This window comes from Dermochelys coriacea, chromosome 5, assembly GCF_009764565.3.
Source record: "Dermochelys coriacea isolate rDerCor1 chromosome 5, rDerCor1.pri.v4, whole genome shotgun sequence".
Taxonomy (NCBI): domain Eukaryota; kingdom Metazoa; phylum Chordata; order Testudines; family Dermochelyidae; genus Dermochelys; species Dermochelys coriacea.
Genome location: NC_050072.1, coordinates 71,376,254 through 71,394,456, shown reverse-complemented (window position 1 = coordinate 71,394,456; position 18,203 = coordinate 71,376,254). Strand labels below are relative to the sequence as shown.

At 37.2% G+C, this 18,203-nt stretch overlaps 1 protein-coding gene across 1 annotated transcript in view; it reads right to left on the bottom strand.

The window, feature by feature from the left end:
• Positions 1-18,203, bottom strand: part of WDR36 (WD repeat domain 36) — a 70,333-nt gene that overhangs the window by 18,340 nt on the left and 33,790 nt on the right. Inside the window, exons 11-18 of the mRNA XM_038403307.2 lie at positions 17,115-17,198; positions 13,446-13,600; positions 10,044-10,158; positions 8,487-8,652; positions 8,079-8,187; positions 7,046-7,125; positions 2,014-2,121; positions 369-466 (exon numbers count right to left, since the gene is read on the bottom strand). Coding sequence (XP_038259235.1) covers positions 369-466; positions 2,014-2,121; positions 7,046-7,125; positions 8,079-8,187; positions 8,487-8,652; positions 10,044-10,158; positions 13,446-13,600; positions 17,115-17,198 — 915 coding nt within the window. The remainder of the gene's footprint in view (positions 1-368; positions 467-2,013; positions 2,122-7,045; positions 7,126-8,078; positions 8,188-8,486; positions 8,653-10,043; positions 10,159-13,445; positions 13,601-17,114; positions 17,199-18,203) is intronic.

The window sequence follows — 18,203 nt, the reverse complement described above, 5'->3', positions numbered from 1 at the left end:
AATATTTATAGAATTGCTCACACACAAATATGCATACAATTACATCCATGAAAGAAAAGATGGTCTTATGATTAATGCACTGTAAGGAAATCTGGGTTCTGTCCCTAGGTCTGCCTGAGTCTCCCTGTGTGTCTGAGCAAGTCATGTGATCCAGAAGCAGGAACTAATTTTAGGGACTACGGTTAGTGTGTTACATTTTAAAACAGTAATTTCCCCAGAAATGGTAGAAAAGAGTCAATATTTTAATTATAAGCAAATTTTTCCTGTTACATTAAATTTCTTTATGGTCAAAAATACTGAATTGTACACCGAGAAAATTAAAAGTCTGCTATAAAACTAGGAATAAGCCTCTTTCATCCCATGATTACCTTGTGCAGGGCAAGTTCCAGGAAGCATTATTACAGAAGGCTCATAATTTGCTGAAAGTGGCCGTAAAGAAACAAGCGAATACAAGGAACGGTTAGACCTGAATAATCGAGACAGACATATTAAAAACATCATTTGACTTTTTTTTCAGACAAACATGTGGACAATTATTTTAAACAGTGTTTTTAAACTTTTGATACTAGTACAATATGACAAATCACTGACTTTCTTTCTCAAGGTTAGATTCGCTCATCTCTACAAAAACTAACACAGAAAGTTTAAAACTTGGAAAAAGTTTTCTGTAAAATATTGGTACAAGTGAAAAATAACTTCCATGCTTTTAAAAATCATGCTGCAAAAGCACATTTCAAGACCAACAAGCCATTACTACAAATGGCATTATTTCTACTACTGTGTAAATTGCAGCACATCTTAAATTTCTCATTCCCTAGAATGTGTGTTTATTATGTTGAGTGGAGGACAAGAGCTGGGATTTCTGGCTCTGAGTTACTGTGTTACTTCGCTTAATCTTTGCAGTTTCTTTCTAAAAAGGTAGACTTACCCATCAGTTTTTAGGCTTAATGTTTGTAAAGTGCTTTACATTTACACTGCTTGTATAAGGATTTCCCAAATTATGATTAATCATCATCATAATCAAATAGCAATTATTCCCTCAATTTCTATGACCAGCAGAAATGTGTATGGGGGAATCTTGTGACAAATAAGTCTTAATCTATACTTAAAATGTTTTATTGGCATAGTCATGATGATTAAAATATATTTTTTTTGCTAACCTAGCTATACTGGCAAAAGCCCTAGTGTAGACATAGCTATACCTGCAAAATTTAAGTCCATTTGAATTGTTTAGGTTAATTCACGCTAGGAAATGGTATAAGTTATACTCAACAACAGGACCTTTTTGCTGGTGTATACTGTCTCTGCACTAGGAGAGTTTGCCAGTACTGTTATATTGGCAGTTTTTAAAGTGATCTAAGACCGGGAGGAAGTCCATCACCACCCCTATACCTGTGCAGCAGTTCATATTGCTCCAACCCTCCCAATCAATCCTGTCTCCCTAGTCCCTCCATCAATTCTGCTCACATCTGTTCTGCCCTTTTCAGCTCCCCACAATCTCTCATCTGGTCCTCCTATAACTCCTGCATTTCCACACCCTCCTCCTCCCAGGCTTGGTGGGGGATGGGTTGCAGCAGGGCCCCCCCTCTCTCCCTTCCTTGGGTGTTGCAAGGAAGGGAGGAAGAAGCAAAGGAGCCTTCCATTGGAGGGGACAGGGAAGGAGGGAGTGGAACCATCCTGAGCTAATGGGCTTTCTGCTCCTCTTTCTCCTTCTGAGACTTAGCAGTACTGAGGAGAAAGTTTTAAAAAGGAAAATAATCAGCTGATTGTTAGGAAAAGTGCCTAGATCATGAGATATTTAATGGTACAATTGTCCCTCTAAGAATAGAAGCCTTTTGAGAATTTTGAACAGGAGAAGACAAAACAATGGAGAATATACTGAAAGAAACAATTGTTAATTTGCAATAGAAGGATAAGGTAATTTAAGAGGCCCTTTTCCATCTCCAATTTCCATAATTCTATGCCTAAATAGGTATATTTCTGAATATTTATTAAAATGTATTATGTACTCACCATAGATAAATTCCAAGATCATCTACATGTGATGAAGCTAGAAAGTCTCCAGTAGGAGACATAGAAATGCTGATAGCTGCCGAGTCTAACAAAAAACAGTCTATGAGGCTATGGGGGAGAAAAAAAGAAAAAACAACCCACACAAACAGGATTATATACAGGGCAATGAATTCATTTTCTTAACATTATATTATGAAAACAGATGTGATTTTCACATTTGCACTCAGATTATGGAAGCATGTATACAAACTAGATTTTTTTCAAATAATCCAATAAACTATGTGTATTTTAGCAGGTGGATGACACTAAAACCACTTACTAATCTTTATTACTTCAAGAGGTCACCTCTTTTTTGAGGCAGTATAATAAAGTTTTAAGTGCCCCCTAGACACAATTTTACATATTTTTGTGGAAGTCAAGAATCCATTTCTCCACAGCCAATTCCACAGTTTTACTACTAAACTGGTTTTTAGGGGCAAGAAAGTACATTTTCAGTTAGATCTAAATAGACACACTGTTTTTTGGGCTCTCATCTTGTTTTCACTTCCCCCTGCTCCCACCAATGGACTGCCATTGATTGCTAGCTTGTGCTACCTTACACGGCGTAAAAACACTGTTAGCACCTCCCAGCTAACATTAAAATCAGCATGGCATCCTCAATTGTACTTGGATTCTCTCATTTTTCTCCCATCATAACTTGGAGAGGAAAATTCAATGTTTTGTTTTTTTGTAATAGATTTAAACAAACATTGGATTTTGTATCTTTTAAAAACCTTGAGTACAACTGTTATTTTGACAACAATGAAGAGGAAAATAGAAATAAACTAAATAGGCAATATCAGTTTAATTTAACAGCCCATCACCTCATATAGTTTTAACTGGTCACACTAGCACGTCTCCCAAGACAAATATTTTTGATCCTACATAAGTTACATTGTTAGGGCCTGATCATGTGTATACACCACTTTCCACCACCTCTCCTGAAATTCAAAATCTGCACAGTATGGCAAGAAACTCCTTGCTAAGCAAGGAATTTGAAATTATTTTAATGAGCACTTCTTCATATGTACTTTCAAATAAGAAAGACTCTTTATACCAGGGGTTCTCAAACTGGGGATCAGCTCCCACCTCAGACCCTGCTCTGCATCCAGCATTTATAATGGTGTTAAATATATGAAAACGTGTTTTTAATTTATGGGGGGGGTCACACTCAGAGGCTTGCTATGTGAAAGGGGTCACCAGTACAAAAGTTTGAGAATCACTGCTTTATTCTATATGGTGTAGGAGAGACAGTGCTTAGTAAACGAATCAGTGTTGTAGTGAACAAATTCACACAGCCTTCCCTACCTGGCCCTCGATACAGTTTCGCAACCCCGATGTGGTCCTCGGGCCAAAAAGTTTGCCCATCCCTGTATTACCAGGAATGTTGTAAGCAAGACATGAGAACTCATTCTTCCATCCTATGCTGTGTTTATAAGGCCTCGATTAGAGTATTGTGTCCGATTCTGGGTGCCAGATTTCAGGAAAGATGTGGACAAATTGGAGAAAATCCAGGAGAGAGCAAAAAGAATGATTAAATGTCTAGAAACCAGACCTCTGAGGAAAGATTGGAGGGGAAAAAAAGGGGGGGGGGGGGAGGAGAAGGGAAGACTGTGGAGAATAGTATAATAGTTTTCAAGTGTATAAAAGGTTGTTAAAAAAGGGAGGGTGAAACATTGTTTTCCTTAATGTCTGAGGACAGGACAAGAAGCAATGGGCTTAAATTGCAAGGGAGGTTTAAAGTTGGACATTAAGAAAAAGCCTCCCGTCAGGACAGTTAAGCACCGAAAAAAAATTGCCTAGGGAGGTTGTGGAATCTCCATTGTTGGAGGTTTTTAAGAACAGGTTAAACCAGTGGTTCTCAACTAGAGTTATGCATACCCCTGGGAGTACAGAAGTCTTCCAGGGTATACATCAACTCATCTAGATATTTGCCTAGTTTTACAACAGGCTACATACAAAGCACTAGCTAAGTCAGTACAAGCTAAAATTTCATACAATGACTTGTTTATACTAATCTATATACACTATACACTGAAACGTACACACAATATTTATATTCCTATTTATTTTATTATATAGTAAAAATGAGAAAGTCAGCAATTTTTCAGTAAGCATGTTGTGGCGCTTTTATATTTTCATGTCCGATTTTGTAAGCAAGTAGTTTTTAAGTAAGGTGAAATTTGGGGTACGCAAGACAAAAAAAAAATCACACTTCTGAAAGGGGTACAGTAGTCTGGAAAGATTGAGAGCCACTGGGTTAGACAAACACTTGTCAGGAATGGTCTGGTTATTACTTAGTCCTGCCTTAAGTGAGGAGACTGAACTAGGTGACTTATTGAAGTACCTTACAGCCCTACACTTCTGAGAGTCTAGAACATGCTTGTATTGTGAGAGGAAAGAGCCGAAAGGGAAGGGACAAGAGTGGGTACAAGGGAGATCAGGAGACGTGATGGGGCCACTGGGGGGAGTGGAGGGAATCTTCTCCATTTATGACAGAGGAGAAAGATGAGAGGAGTTGTAGAAGAATTCAGAGAGCTCCTGGGTGGAGAGAGAAGTGGGCATATGGGGAGCAGAGGGTTTGAGCAGTGAGTCAAAGGTAACAAAAATGCACCTGGGATTGAGAGTGAGATTTAATTAAGTTGTGGTAGTAGAGTTGTTAAGCAAGGAAGATGGGACAACTGAAAGAGGAGAAAACAAATCTGTAATGGAGGAAGTCAGTAAGGTCATGGGATTTCCAGCAGCACAAGAGCAGAAGTATAGCAGTGAATGGGGGGGGGGGGGGGAGGAGCAAAAGAAGCCCTGCAGATGCCTATATAAACACACTGTCTCTTGCAAGGAAAGAATCTATAAGCACTTGAAAAGGAAACACAAGTATGGTAGGTTAGGCTGGGAGAGGCAGAAGGATGTGTTAGCGCATAATGAGATTAGCAGGAAAAAGTTCAATGCTAGAGAGAGTTAAAAAAATAACCCAGATTAAATGTTAATTTACATGTCCTGTACTCTTAATTTGTCTCTCCAAACTACTCTGAGTAAGAAGAGAAATTTGCATACAGTTACATCAACTAAATTTTCCTGTCTGGAATAGCTTTTGCACAAACCACTTCCTAACTTGCATGCAAAAGCTACCTATTGAATTACATACAATTAGTCACAGATGGATCATCTATTTCTGTGAAATTTAAGGATACCATTTAAACATCATTCAGATTGCAACAGAATTTATACACAACGTGCTTAATGAGTGGATAGCAGAGTGCACACTAAACACGGATGCATCATAACTTGTAAAAGATTGATGTTTTTGAATCAAATTAAATCTGATTTTTCTTAAGTAGAGCTTCAAAGTTAGCAATTGTTTTTGTATGTGTAAAATAGCTCATATCTAAACTCTTCTATTTATTAATGCCTAACCATACTAAGGGAAAGTAAGATCGGCAGCTGAATTTTTAATGAGCATTATTGCTCTATTTCAGTATTTTCCTCTGCCTATACAAGAGCAAAACCATCTCTCTAAATTCCAAGCAAGAGAAATTACCCTAATTTTTTCAGACAGAATATGTCATGTACTTACTGAAATTCCAAAACAAGAATTTTGCTAGAGTTATTTTGTTGTTTTATCTCCAATATATAAATAAAATAAAATAGAATAGCATCTATATACCACAGTGACAGATGCAAATGTTAAACAAGCTGGTCTTAGATTGCCTTTAAACTTTATCATATACTTTTCCAAGTCATTTCTTTAAGAAGAAATGAAATCAACAGTAAGAATCTATAATAGTTTTGAGGAGAGAAGCTCTAAATTTAATTCATCTATTAATCTTTTGGTCTAACTTGAGGCATGACTTTCAACAATCTATTGACCAATCTTTCTATCATACAACTCACATCATGTACTTTAAATGAAAGACTTCATAAGGTAAATAATTTTCAGTTAATACTGTCATAGCAACAAAATAACGCAAACCTCTGAGCAACTGAGACCCAGCTGCAGTCAGAGAAGCCTAGCCTTTAGGCTTCTCTAACTTAAGCTAAGGGTATGTCTACACAGCAAAGAAAAACCTGTGGCTGGTCCGACTTGGGCTCAAGGGGCTTGGGACATGGGGTTGTTTCATTGCCGTGTACACTTCAGACTCGGGCTGCAGCCTGCGCTCTAGGACCCTGCAGGGTGGGAGGGTTCCAGAGCTTGGGCTGCAGCCCACAGCCAGAAGTCTACACAGCAATGAAACAGCCTCACAGTCTGAGTCCTGTGAGCCTGAGTCAGGCCAGCCGTGGGTTTTTCTTCGCTGTGTAGACATGCCCTAAGGTATCAACCCAGATCAGGAAAGCACAAAGGGGGTCTGAAGTCACCTTTGGGCCTATCTTTCCCACCTTCTGAATTATACTGTGTACTTCTCAGCCAAAACTGAACAGCCAGGGCAGAATATTCACTTTTGAGCAGAGGAGAAATTTTCAGGAAGTTTATAAGCAAGTAGAAATGGAAAATTAAAGTTGATTTGCAATCTTAATGTAGTGTTTGATACTACAGACATGATAACAGACAGTCATTTTATGCTTTTGAATTTACAAAGTGTTCTGCATTGACATGAAGCACCATTCAGGAAAGCAGAACATAAGGTTATATGGTTTTATTATCAAAGTAAAATTGATCTTCTAACTTTTTCAATTGTACATGTGCTTGAAAGTAAAAAAAAAAAACACACCAAAAAGTCCTATTGTTCACAATTTCACTGTCAGGCTTCAAAACGCTGCCTATACTATACTAATATAATTTACTATAAATTCCCATTTACAAGAGCTTCATAAAATAGCTATAAAAATTAATACCAGACAAAAGTCAGTTTCAAATACTAATTTTCAACAAATATCAACTTTTTAATTAGTGTAGGTTTATGGGAAATAGTCAATGCACCAAGTCTTTTTTCTGGTTTAATGCATGAAATTCATATGCAAGTAAGAACTCTCTGCTACAGTACTTAAATTGACTTACCATCCAGATGGGAGGTCCCAAGTCTTAATGGTGCAATCCATTGATGCAGTTATTAGCCAACGGCCATCGGGACTGAATGTCTATAATAATAAAATATCTCAATGAGCATTTTAGAGCATACACATCCTGCTTTAGTTCATAAGAGAAGACTGCATTGATAGTTTCATCCCAGTCCAAGCAGACATTTGTTCACACAACAAAATTGATAGTCTCTGATTATAGGAGACCTAAGGCTAGAAAAGCCAGGGTGTAGCAGGATACTGTATAAGTGCAGTGACCCGTATTATGTTTGTAGGCCCTCACTTTTGTGCACACAGATAGATATTCACCACAAAATGTAAAAGAAAAAAATATTAAAACAAAAGACATCAATATCAGAGATGTACTCATCTCTTGGTATTTGGAATAAATTAGTAACTGAATACAAATCCTGACACCATTCTGAAAACATATCTAATTCACATCAGCAGGTCACTCTTACGTGCTGTATAATAAACAAATAGAGCTATGTAACGATCGATGCTTAAACCTACTGTTTATACTTCTGCTTTGTAGGGAATCTCTTGTGCCAATATAGACTTTGAAGAGATGGACAGCTTCCCATTTGCTGCCCTCAACACCACCACTGTGGCCTCAAATATCTGTAACGTTACTTCTAAATTTTCATTTGATTAAGAACAAAAAAAAGATTTCAGACACATTCATTTTTTAAACTATCTGTCCTTTGGTAATAAAATTCCAAGTCTGTACTGGTGAGTTAAAATTTCAATATTTACTATTTGAACATTGAGCATTTGAATCAGCAAACTACATTAATTCTTAAGAGGACATATACACATGTATGGTTGAGGTTTCCAAAGGGGTAACCCTGAATTTTTTGGCTTCTACAGCTGAACACAGCAAGAAGGGATCCAACTTAAATGCACATTTATATTTTATTATTTGTTATACAGACAACAAACCTATCACCCTCAAATTGAATGAACTTTTGTTGCAGATCATGTGCACACAAATATGTACAGTATATAGTCACCATGTCATTAATCTGGCTGTGATGTCCTGAGAACTTCCTGACGATCCTTCTTGTTTCTATATCCAAAACGCTAATGCCAAAGTCATCTGAGGCAATTCCCAGAATGCCACTGGAAAGAATTAGTAGTATATATTAGCAGTTAATATTCAGAGATAAAACAGACAAGAATATCCTAATATTACCTGACAAAATTTTACGTTCTACAGAAATTTCTTAAGCAAGACACTTGTCTAAGCAAGACAAGTTTCCATTTCTTCTGCAATATAAAAAGCTCCTTGCAGGACAAATAGTCATTTCTAGCTTAAAATGTTAGGAAATGAAAGACTCTTGTCACGAACTTTTATTAGAGGCTTGGACTTTAAGACTACAACAACCAAAGCTGTAGTTGAAATAGTTTTAGATTCTCACCTGTCTCTGTGAAGCAGCATTGCACTTGGAGAAGAAGAGAGATTAGCAGAGTAAACTAGGTCCATGGTCTTGAACTTCCAGAATTTAATTAATCCTTCACTTCCAGCTGTGATTGTCAACTGGTTTAATCCATCCACTACTACCCCTCTAATGGCACCTTCATGTGCTTTAATCCAAAAGAAAAAAAAATAAATTACATTTCAGGGCTTTACACCCATCTTAGGTACCTACATAGTGCCAATTACTGGTGCATCCAAGTCCATTCAGAGCGGAGGACCGATATTTAAATAAGAGGAAGGTATCGGACAAACAATAATAAAGCCCCCTGACAACTATTACTTGAATATTATAGGTTTATATACTTAATCAGGACTTTCCATCTGTACACAGGCCAATTCTGTTTGTTTGATTAGGGTACCTATAACTAAGCATTAGTGTGACAGTGAGATATACAAAAATAATGCCATGAACAAGATTAAGATAGCAATTCAAAGCATTTTAACTGAACAATTTTTCACGTTGTTGACACAAAGCAGAATATTAGTCTTCATTATTTGCTTGAAAATCCTGATTCTCAATTTGCAATTTTGATTTTCTGAATTGCTTTTAATTACTTTACCTTCCTATTCTGCCACTGAATAGGTGTCACTGGACACTGAAATTTTGAGACATTGAATTATATATATTCCTGATGTAGGTTTTCCTGTTATGAAAACTGGTAAATCCACATGCAAGTATAGAATATATGGCAATAATCAGCAAACAAATAATGTAAGCAGGAAGGCTCTAAGACTTCATTAACTTTTAGAGAGGAAAAGCCTTAAAAGGCTGGCAGCTTTTCTATCCCCAACCTAGAACTTCAGGTATTACCAAAAAACATTTCAACTGTCTTACGTCGCTCTTGGGGTACAGAGAAACCACTGGTTAGCTCATTCCCCAGCCTCCACTAACATCTTAGTTAAAACTAGATGCCAAAAGTTGAGAGGCCCCAAATCTAGCCTAAAAGTAACTTGCTCCAACCATGACATCTCATTTAACATGTCTGTTCTGCATTTGGATCAGAAGTCAGTTGTCTGAAACAAGGGTGCAACACAACTAAATTCACAACTTTTCAAGAGAGCAATTCAACAGCAAACCCAAAGAACTGGGCTGAGTTACAATCTGCATGCACGCATGCTATCCCTACATTCTCTTTGGAGCAGGGAGCGTACTGACATGTACAAGAATTTGGTGTTCTGCTAGGGAAGTAGAACAGAGCAGGTCATGAGGGATATGATGTGCATGGCCACAAGTCTAATCTAATCATTTTATACCCAACACATTTGATACCCAACAAGTTTATGTTACTTAAAATTAAATAGATGCCAACTCCACAACTATCCACAATAGTGGGAGTGTTGTTGTCCTTCACCCAGAGAGAATAAAAGACAACTGTACAGTAATCTCAGCCACCTGTTGTTTCAATAGCAAGATTCCTGCATTCCACCCAGAAACAACAATACAAATATTTCGATTTGCAGCTAGTCTCTTAGGGTGTAATTAAAAAAAAAAGTTCACCTTTTTCTTTTCCATAATGTCCTCTATGAATGCCAGATTGCATGTTGTATACATCTACATGTCCTGTTGAAAGCCCAATTACAGCAAAGTTTCCACATGAAGTAATGTCAACTACCTTTGAAGGGAGGAAAAAAAAAAAAAAAAGGAGAAAGGAACACACAGCCATTAGCAAAGAAAAAAATATGTTTAATTGTAGATGTGCTTGTCTATATACAGCAGTTACAAAGCATCTCATATTGAGAAAGGAAAATCTTCAAAATCTCTATATTATAATTTTCTTGTGGTTTTAACATTAACATAAAAGATGGTTTACCTTCTCCCACACAGAAAGGAAAGCTATATTTGCTTTCTTGAGAGAAGTTATGATAAAAATGAGCACGTGGAAGAAAGAGTAAGCAATGAAGATGAGAGTACACAAATAAACAAGTTAACAACATTCTCATAGCCACCTCACTAATTGTAAACATTTACATCTTAATGCCTGATATATATGATCAGTGTAACCTAAAAAACAAAATCTATATGATTAGCTCTCCATTGCACAAAAGGACATGCTAGGGAAGTTAACTTCAAAGTCTGCTGCCACCATACTTTGGTGTTAGAAATGGAGAAACAGTATCTGAAAACAATCAACTACGATGCATGCAGAAAAGAGAGGAGATAAGAGTTTACATTTTAGATCTTTCAACCCAGAACTTAAGAAGGAAGAGACATCACAAAGAGGGGTCTGGATACACACACAATCCAATCTAATAGTTATACCATTGTATTTGGAGCTGTGAGCTCACCTACCACCACCAAATTCAATAGAGTTAGCTAGCTATTTTCCTATAATGGGAAAACTTGTAAGTTCCCTGATGCACCACCGATTACCACTGATTATCCCTTTCAATATATACAGTAACTCCTCATTTAAAGTCATCCTGGTTAACGTTGTTACATTGCTGATCAATTAGGGAACATGCTCATTTAAAGTTGTGCAATGCTCCCTTCTAACGTTGTTTGGCCGCTGTCTGCTTTGTTCACTGCTTGCAGAAAGAGCAGCACGGTCGAGCTAGCTGGTGGGGGGCTTGGAACCAGGGTGGACCGGCAGCCCGCCCATCTGCTCCCTGCTCCCCTAAGTTCCCTGTGCAGCAGCCACCCAGCAGGTTATCAATTGACAGGCAGTTCAGCTGTCCCTCCCCCCTCTGCCATGTGTTGCTCCTGCCCTCTGCCTTGGAGCTGCTCCCGCTGTGCAGAGGTGGGGGGGGAGAAGAGGAGTGCTAATCTCAGGTGTCTCCCTACCCCCTTTACTGTCCTTTGCTTCTGTACTTATCTCCACGGGAGGGGGACACGGCAGGCAGGGCTCAGGACGGAGGGAGCTTGCTGGCAGCAGCTCCTGTCTTAATTTGCTAATCTACTTAAAAAGGCAATGTACTTTGAGTGGGGTCAGTATACTTAATGGAGCAATGCGCAACTCTCTCTCACACACGTGTGTGTCTGTCTCTCTCTGCCATGCTGTTTCCCCTCCCTCCATTCGTGCTGCCTTGTAGAGTGTAAGGGCCCATTAACAATAATGTGTTAACTCTTGAGGGCTCAGCTGAGTACTAGTTCATCATTTAACAGTAAGGCATTCCCTGGGAAATATCCCACCTCATCCATGCTCTGACTTCACCACCTCAACCAAGCTTCACAATCATCATTGCTGTGTACAGCATTAAACTGTTTAAAGCTTATTCTGTATATATGTGAGAGAGTATATATGTATATGTATATAAAATAGCCTTTTGTCTGGTGAAAAAAATTTCCCTAGAACCTAACCCCCCCTATTTGCACTAATTCTTATGGGGAAATTGGATTCGCTAAACATCATTTCGCTTAAAGTAGCCTTTTTCAGGAACGTAACCACAACATTAAGCAAAGATTTATTGTACAAAGAATTCTCGTCTAAATTATCTATATCTAACGAAGCCTAATCTATCTGCTTAGCAATATATTTACTTATTAGGTTGGAAAAGATTTCACACTCGTTTGTACTAAGCACTCTGTGTTTTGGTTGCTATTCTTGCTGATAGAACTATTATATGCACTTACCTCAAACTACCATCAATTCCTGTTACCAAATGGAAAAGAACTAACTGTGCGCATAGATTAGTGATATTGCACAAGAGAAAACAAAAACCAGAAAATAAAAAATTTATTCTGAACTAAGTTCAGGGAAGTCATTATAGAAAGAATAGCAGCAATCCCTATATTTAGGTTGCCTAACTCTTTACATTATAAAGGATTAAAACCTTTTCTTTGAGAAGCCCTCACACTTCCATAGTTTGCAGAAGGCCTTTGAAATTCAACAGGGAGAATGCCCTTAACTAGAGAAGTGACTTTTCTGTGTCCCATGAAATTCCACTCAGATGTAGCCATGATAAATTGTTTTAAGAAAAAACCACCATTTTCCTTCTCTCACTTGGGTTCCTCAGGAAATTATTATTTTGGCAGGATGCCAAAATTTAACAGGAAGCTTCTAAGCCTGGTTTATGCTTCTACCCAAGTAGTAGCTACACACCCACAGACACCCACCCATACTGGAACATCTGGGAGCTGCTAAAGTAATGGGGGCAAGAGAAGTAAGGAAGGAGGTCCACTTCTACTCCCCAACCACACTTTTCTCTGGACCAGGCACACAACACAAGCCTCACTTTCCCTCCTCTGTGGGCATCATATGGGGCAGAAGCTTCCCCAACTCCTATAGGCTCAGACTAGAGAGCACTGAGAAGGGCTCCCTCCATCCAGATTTAGTACATGTACTTATTCAGTGCACAGGTTGGATACCAAGGAGGCAGAATTAAGGCTACATGTGCAATCCTAAATCTGGCATTTCCCAACTTTTGAGTGCTTGACTTTGCACCCTTAAAATTCTTTTAATGTACTTTTTTTGCATGCATGATATATCTATCATTTTCAAAGGTGTTAATCTTGAGAAACTATTGCTTAACATACCCTTATAAAAGTGTCATGACAGTTTACCAGCCCAGGCACAAAATCTTCTCTCCCACCATAAACAAAGATGAAAGTGAGAGGAACAAAGTTACACAATGACTATTTAAAAATCTTTGAAGTGACTACAAATCTTCAAATAATTGGAGCTCATAAAACCAAACTTTGTTTTCCTCCCCCATGTATTTTAGATAACTTGGAGTTTCAAGATAAATAAGAATGAAATATATTCAGCATTTACTTTATTTTATTCACTTATAAAAAATTATTAACTCCAATGCAGCTGATGAGTAGAATTTTACAAAGCTTATTTAGATCTTTACCAAATGCTTCTTGGTTTTAAGTATTCAGTTTCTGTGCAATTGGATAGCAAATTAGCAGCCATGCCACAATAGTGAAGAAATAAGATTACCCCAAAATCAAACTTACTGTTGCATATACATCAAGAGGCTTGTTTTTGCTGAATGCTTTTGGTTTCAGTTTATGGGCTCCCATGGAAGTTTTCTGATAATTCCAGGTTGTACAAGTTATATAACCTTGATGGCAAGCAATGATCCCATCCCAGTCATTCTGACGTGCTATCTCTGTAATACAATCCAAATTGTTACTCCAGAAACTGACATTCTGAAATGAGAGAGATTCTTACATCACAATTTATAACATTAGTTCCAAAAGCTGTTGTGTAACAAAATCATTGCAATTTTATATTTTCATTGACTAGTCAAAAGGCTACGGTAAAAAAAAACAAATACAAAAGACACAAGAGTAAACTATTGCTAAAAAAAAATTTTAAAAGTATTTGTGGAGATTTTAATAAACCTGAACCACATAAGGAAGCTACTTTCTTACCACTAGGATATAAATTGCCACAATCTAGATTTGTGAGCATTCTGTACACCAGGATGGATACATTTAAAAAAAGTTATCAAAACATGTTTTGCATTTAAAACTGGATTTATTACACAAAGGAAGTATCTATTGTATTTAATTAATTGAACTGATTGTTTCTGATCACTACATCCTTCAAGATTTTAGAATTAGAAGATTTCCACCTCTCAGCTAGTTTTTATTCATACCTTTGAAGAGAACAACAAACAACAACAACAACAACAAAAACAAAAAACAACCCAAGGCTCTCCTGCTTTTTCAACTCCCAACTGGTTTCTTAACTTTGAATGAACCATTGAACTGAACTAGTTGAATAAACTGAAATGAAGAAAATATTCTCCTTTCACGTCCAGACAAGGTTACTGCTGTCAAAAACTGGTTAGCACTTGAACTAACTCTGGTTCCAGATACTTAGCAAATGACTTCTACCAGTTCAGTAATTTCAATTTCTTTAAAACTCAGTAGCAAACATATACTGCTTTATATTGTTTTTTGTATTTCAATCTAAATAATTAAATAGATAAGAAGTTTTACAACCTATATTAAGGCCTATTTCAATTTAATTTTAAACGGGTCTATTTTTAAAAACAAAACAAAACCCTGTATTTAAATTTTAATAAAAATTTGAATTTTAAATAGATTTGTATCCACATTGTTGTACCCTTTTACTAGGTTTAACTGAACAATAAGTCTGCACAACTTTGGACACCGAAATAAAAGAAAAGCAAAGTGAAATTCATGCTTCTAAAAACTGCTAGTTAAAAGCCCGGGAGATTGAAATCTACTGCAGAGCACTCTCCGATTGATGCCGGTACTCCACTGGGAGCAAGAAGACTAAGGTAAGTCGAACCAGCTCGGTCGAGACACCGCAGTAAGTGACACTACGCCGACTCCAGCTACGTTATTCACACTGGGTCTACACTACTGCGGTAAGTCAACCTAAGTTACACTGCTCCAGCTACGTAATGTACAAAACTGGAGGTACAAATTTCTATAATATACTCTCCACAAATGTTTAATAAGATAGTGGTTTGCACTTTTTAATTTAACCAACATTATTTAAAAAAAAAAAATTTAACAACTCACTGGAGGATAAGATTTTCGTTTTGCCCACCAACAAGGTAAGGGTGCATTGTCTGTAGGCATCTCATCCCTATATTCTCTCAAAAACAAGATGTGAAAGTTCACCAATTTGATATTATTAATTTTCTCTATTGCAGTAGCACCTAGAGGCCCCAACTGAGATCAAAGCCCCACTGCAAAAGATGCTGCACAAAACATATAGTATGAGGCCACCACTGTCCCAAAGAGCTTATAATTGTTATCCAATACACACATACTCGGCATAGCATACACCACATTAATAGGTATTATGTGCATGGTATTAGTATAATATGCATGATATGTATTGTTGTTGGGAAGTTATGTTAGCTGAGTGTATTATGCGCTTCCCACAATTCTGTTAACCCATGTCAAGCACCCCACAACACTTTGCAAAACTGAAGTCAGCTTTGGCATTAGAAAAATAGAAAACCTGTCTAAGCAAAAATGCATGAATACTTTGTACCAAGTTCAGTTAGGAAGTAGGTACAGCGGTGTGGATAAAAATAGATTTAAAAAATTAAAATTCCAATTTTATTTAAAATACACACAAGTTCATTTTTTTTTTAAATAGACCTATTTAAAATTAAATTGAAATTAACAACCTATATTAAGGCCTAAATTTAACACTTGGAATGTAGAATTCAAAACGAAATAAAAGCAAGTGTAAGAGGAACCAAGGACAACGCTAGCACAAACTAATAGGTTAAACTTAGAGTTTAAGTGATGTATAATAAGTTTTGTAACTTGTCAAATCATACTATAAATACTACTAGCTGAAATGCTATCTCTGAAGCACACCTTTTGCATAAGGTGAACATGCTGCAAAAATCTGTTTCCTGGAAGGAGGGTCTTCTTTTTGAATTGTACTACTTTGTCTCTAAAACAATAAATTTGGCTAAGTTCGGTTATTTAGTCTCGAACATTTTAAAAAATGAACCGCAAATATAGTCAAACAATATAACCTAAATAGACAAGAAAAATGCACAGGAAGGGAAACAGAAGTATAGAGATGTGGAGTGATTTGCCCATGGTCACACAGTAGGTCAATAGCCACACTAGGAATAGATCTTAAGTCTCCTGGCTCCCACTCTAGTAACTTGATCCATTAGAGCACACTCTACATCAGATGAATTTTAAATATGTTAACACTCTTGAAAGACCTGTACCAGTGGCCAACTAGGTCAACAAGTTTCAGGAACTTAAGGACATTGAATATAGCACTATGATAGCAGTTACAAAAACAATGGGTAACAATTACTACTGAAAGAGCCAAACCAGGAGCGTGTGTTATGCAATATATGAACAACCAAAATGCAAGCTTTAAAATTACACAAATTATAATTGAACATTGTCTTTTTACAATATGTAGGCGATTTATGTGTTGACATTGTTAAAATGAAATTGCAACTACCATTGCTTTTGCTTCTGGTGCAAGAGGATGAGTTATTGGGGCCTTACTCTTAAGGAGAAAATCCTTTCAATGTATTAACATGACAAAAAAAATCCAGTCTGAAAATCACCATATTGTAGACACTATCAAATACTGAAATATATTTCTCTGCATACATTCATCTACATACAATTTTACTGACAATGCAGGATACATACATTAGTAACAGTAAGATAATTTAACTATGCCATGAACACATGTTAATCACAAATAGCTATTTCCTTACACTAGAATTTCTCCCAGCTGGTCCCCGACTGCTAGTCCTACAAATTCAGTCGGGAAAATATAAAGAAAGTTAAGGGGTTTCTGACTTGTGTATCAGCAACAATAAAGATTCTGCAATTAAAATTTAGTTAACTCCGATGATGTGAGCCAGAGTAAAATCCAGTTCACTCTTAGACCACCTGTATTAAGTCTGTAGCTCTAAATGAGAGTACTCAGAGGGCACAATTTATATAAAAATGCCACCTTGTTACCGAGCTAGTCACTGTTCAGTATTTGAAGAGCTGTACCATTCTAATACATCTCCTCAAAAAGATTAATTTGGGTTTCTGATAAATTATTGAGTAAGTTACAAAAATGTAAAAATTGAAGAAGCAGGTTCCTGTGAGCAGAGGGACGACTCTCTCATACATATGACATAAAATATTACCTACCTGTTGCAAATGCAGTAATAGGTGGAAGGGCCATTGTATCATACTGAAGACCTTTCCTTTTTGATTTCTTTTTGTTTATGGAACCTTTAAAAACAGAAAAATGTCAGCAACTCAGTCAGTTAAAAATATATGCAGCCACAAACTTTCCTTAAGGTATAAACAATCTACTAAATGTAAAGTTCACAGTAAAAATATAGAATACATTAACTTTTTGTTTAAAAAACTTATTTCTAAAATGTACAAATTGAAGCTTTTAACATCAAAGTCATAATAGATAAAACTCATAGCACTGCTTATAAAGTTGCCCAACACTTCCCATTATAAAGACCTTGTTTTCAGTTGCTTAAATTTTGCCACACTAACTGCTCAGGGTAAGATTTTTCATGCTGAATGCCTGCCTCCGGTGGAACTGTTTGGGAAAGTTTCAGCACAAACCGTTCAACCATTTCTGAAACTGAGATTACAGGAAAAAATTGTTTTGCCCATGTTAAAAAATTCCTCCAATCATTTTTCTGAGACGCTCCAGTTCCTCCATTCTTTGGAGCCAGGACTTGAATTTTGGCATGCAGGGAGGCTGTTGCACTCGTGTCCAGGACACAATCCCATCTGGTTGCTAGAAGCTGGGACTGGATGACAGGGTATGGATCACTCAGATTGCCCTGTTCTGTTAATTTTCACTGAAGTATCTGGCACTAGCCACTGTTGGAAGGCAGGATATTGGGCTAGATGGACCATTGGCCATACTGGGTCAGACCATTCTTATGTTTGGGATGCGCCTTTTGCTGTTCCTGGTAAAATCTCACCAAATCTGGCCAAGTTATAAGCCTTTGGAAAAAAAACAAAAACAAAAAAAAAAAAAAAACAGTTCACACATGGTCAGTAGCAATTTCTACGAGTTTGGCAGCTAAACTCTCAGAAGAGAGTCTGTATTGGGCTGAAGCAGGACTTTCCCTCAATTGCTCCTGTGGCAGCAGGCACTGGAACCAAGAACAGAAAGCTTCTCTCTCCTGTGCTCTTGATGATTTCCCTGCTGGAGCCCACAAACAGCATGAAGTAGCAGCCCGACTCCAGTGCAGAGGGAACAAGAGC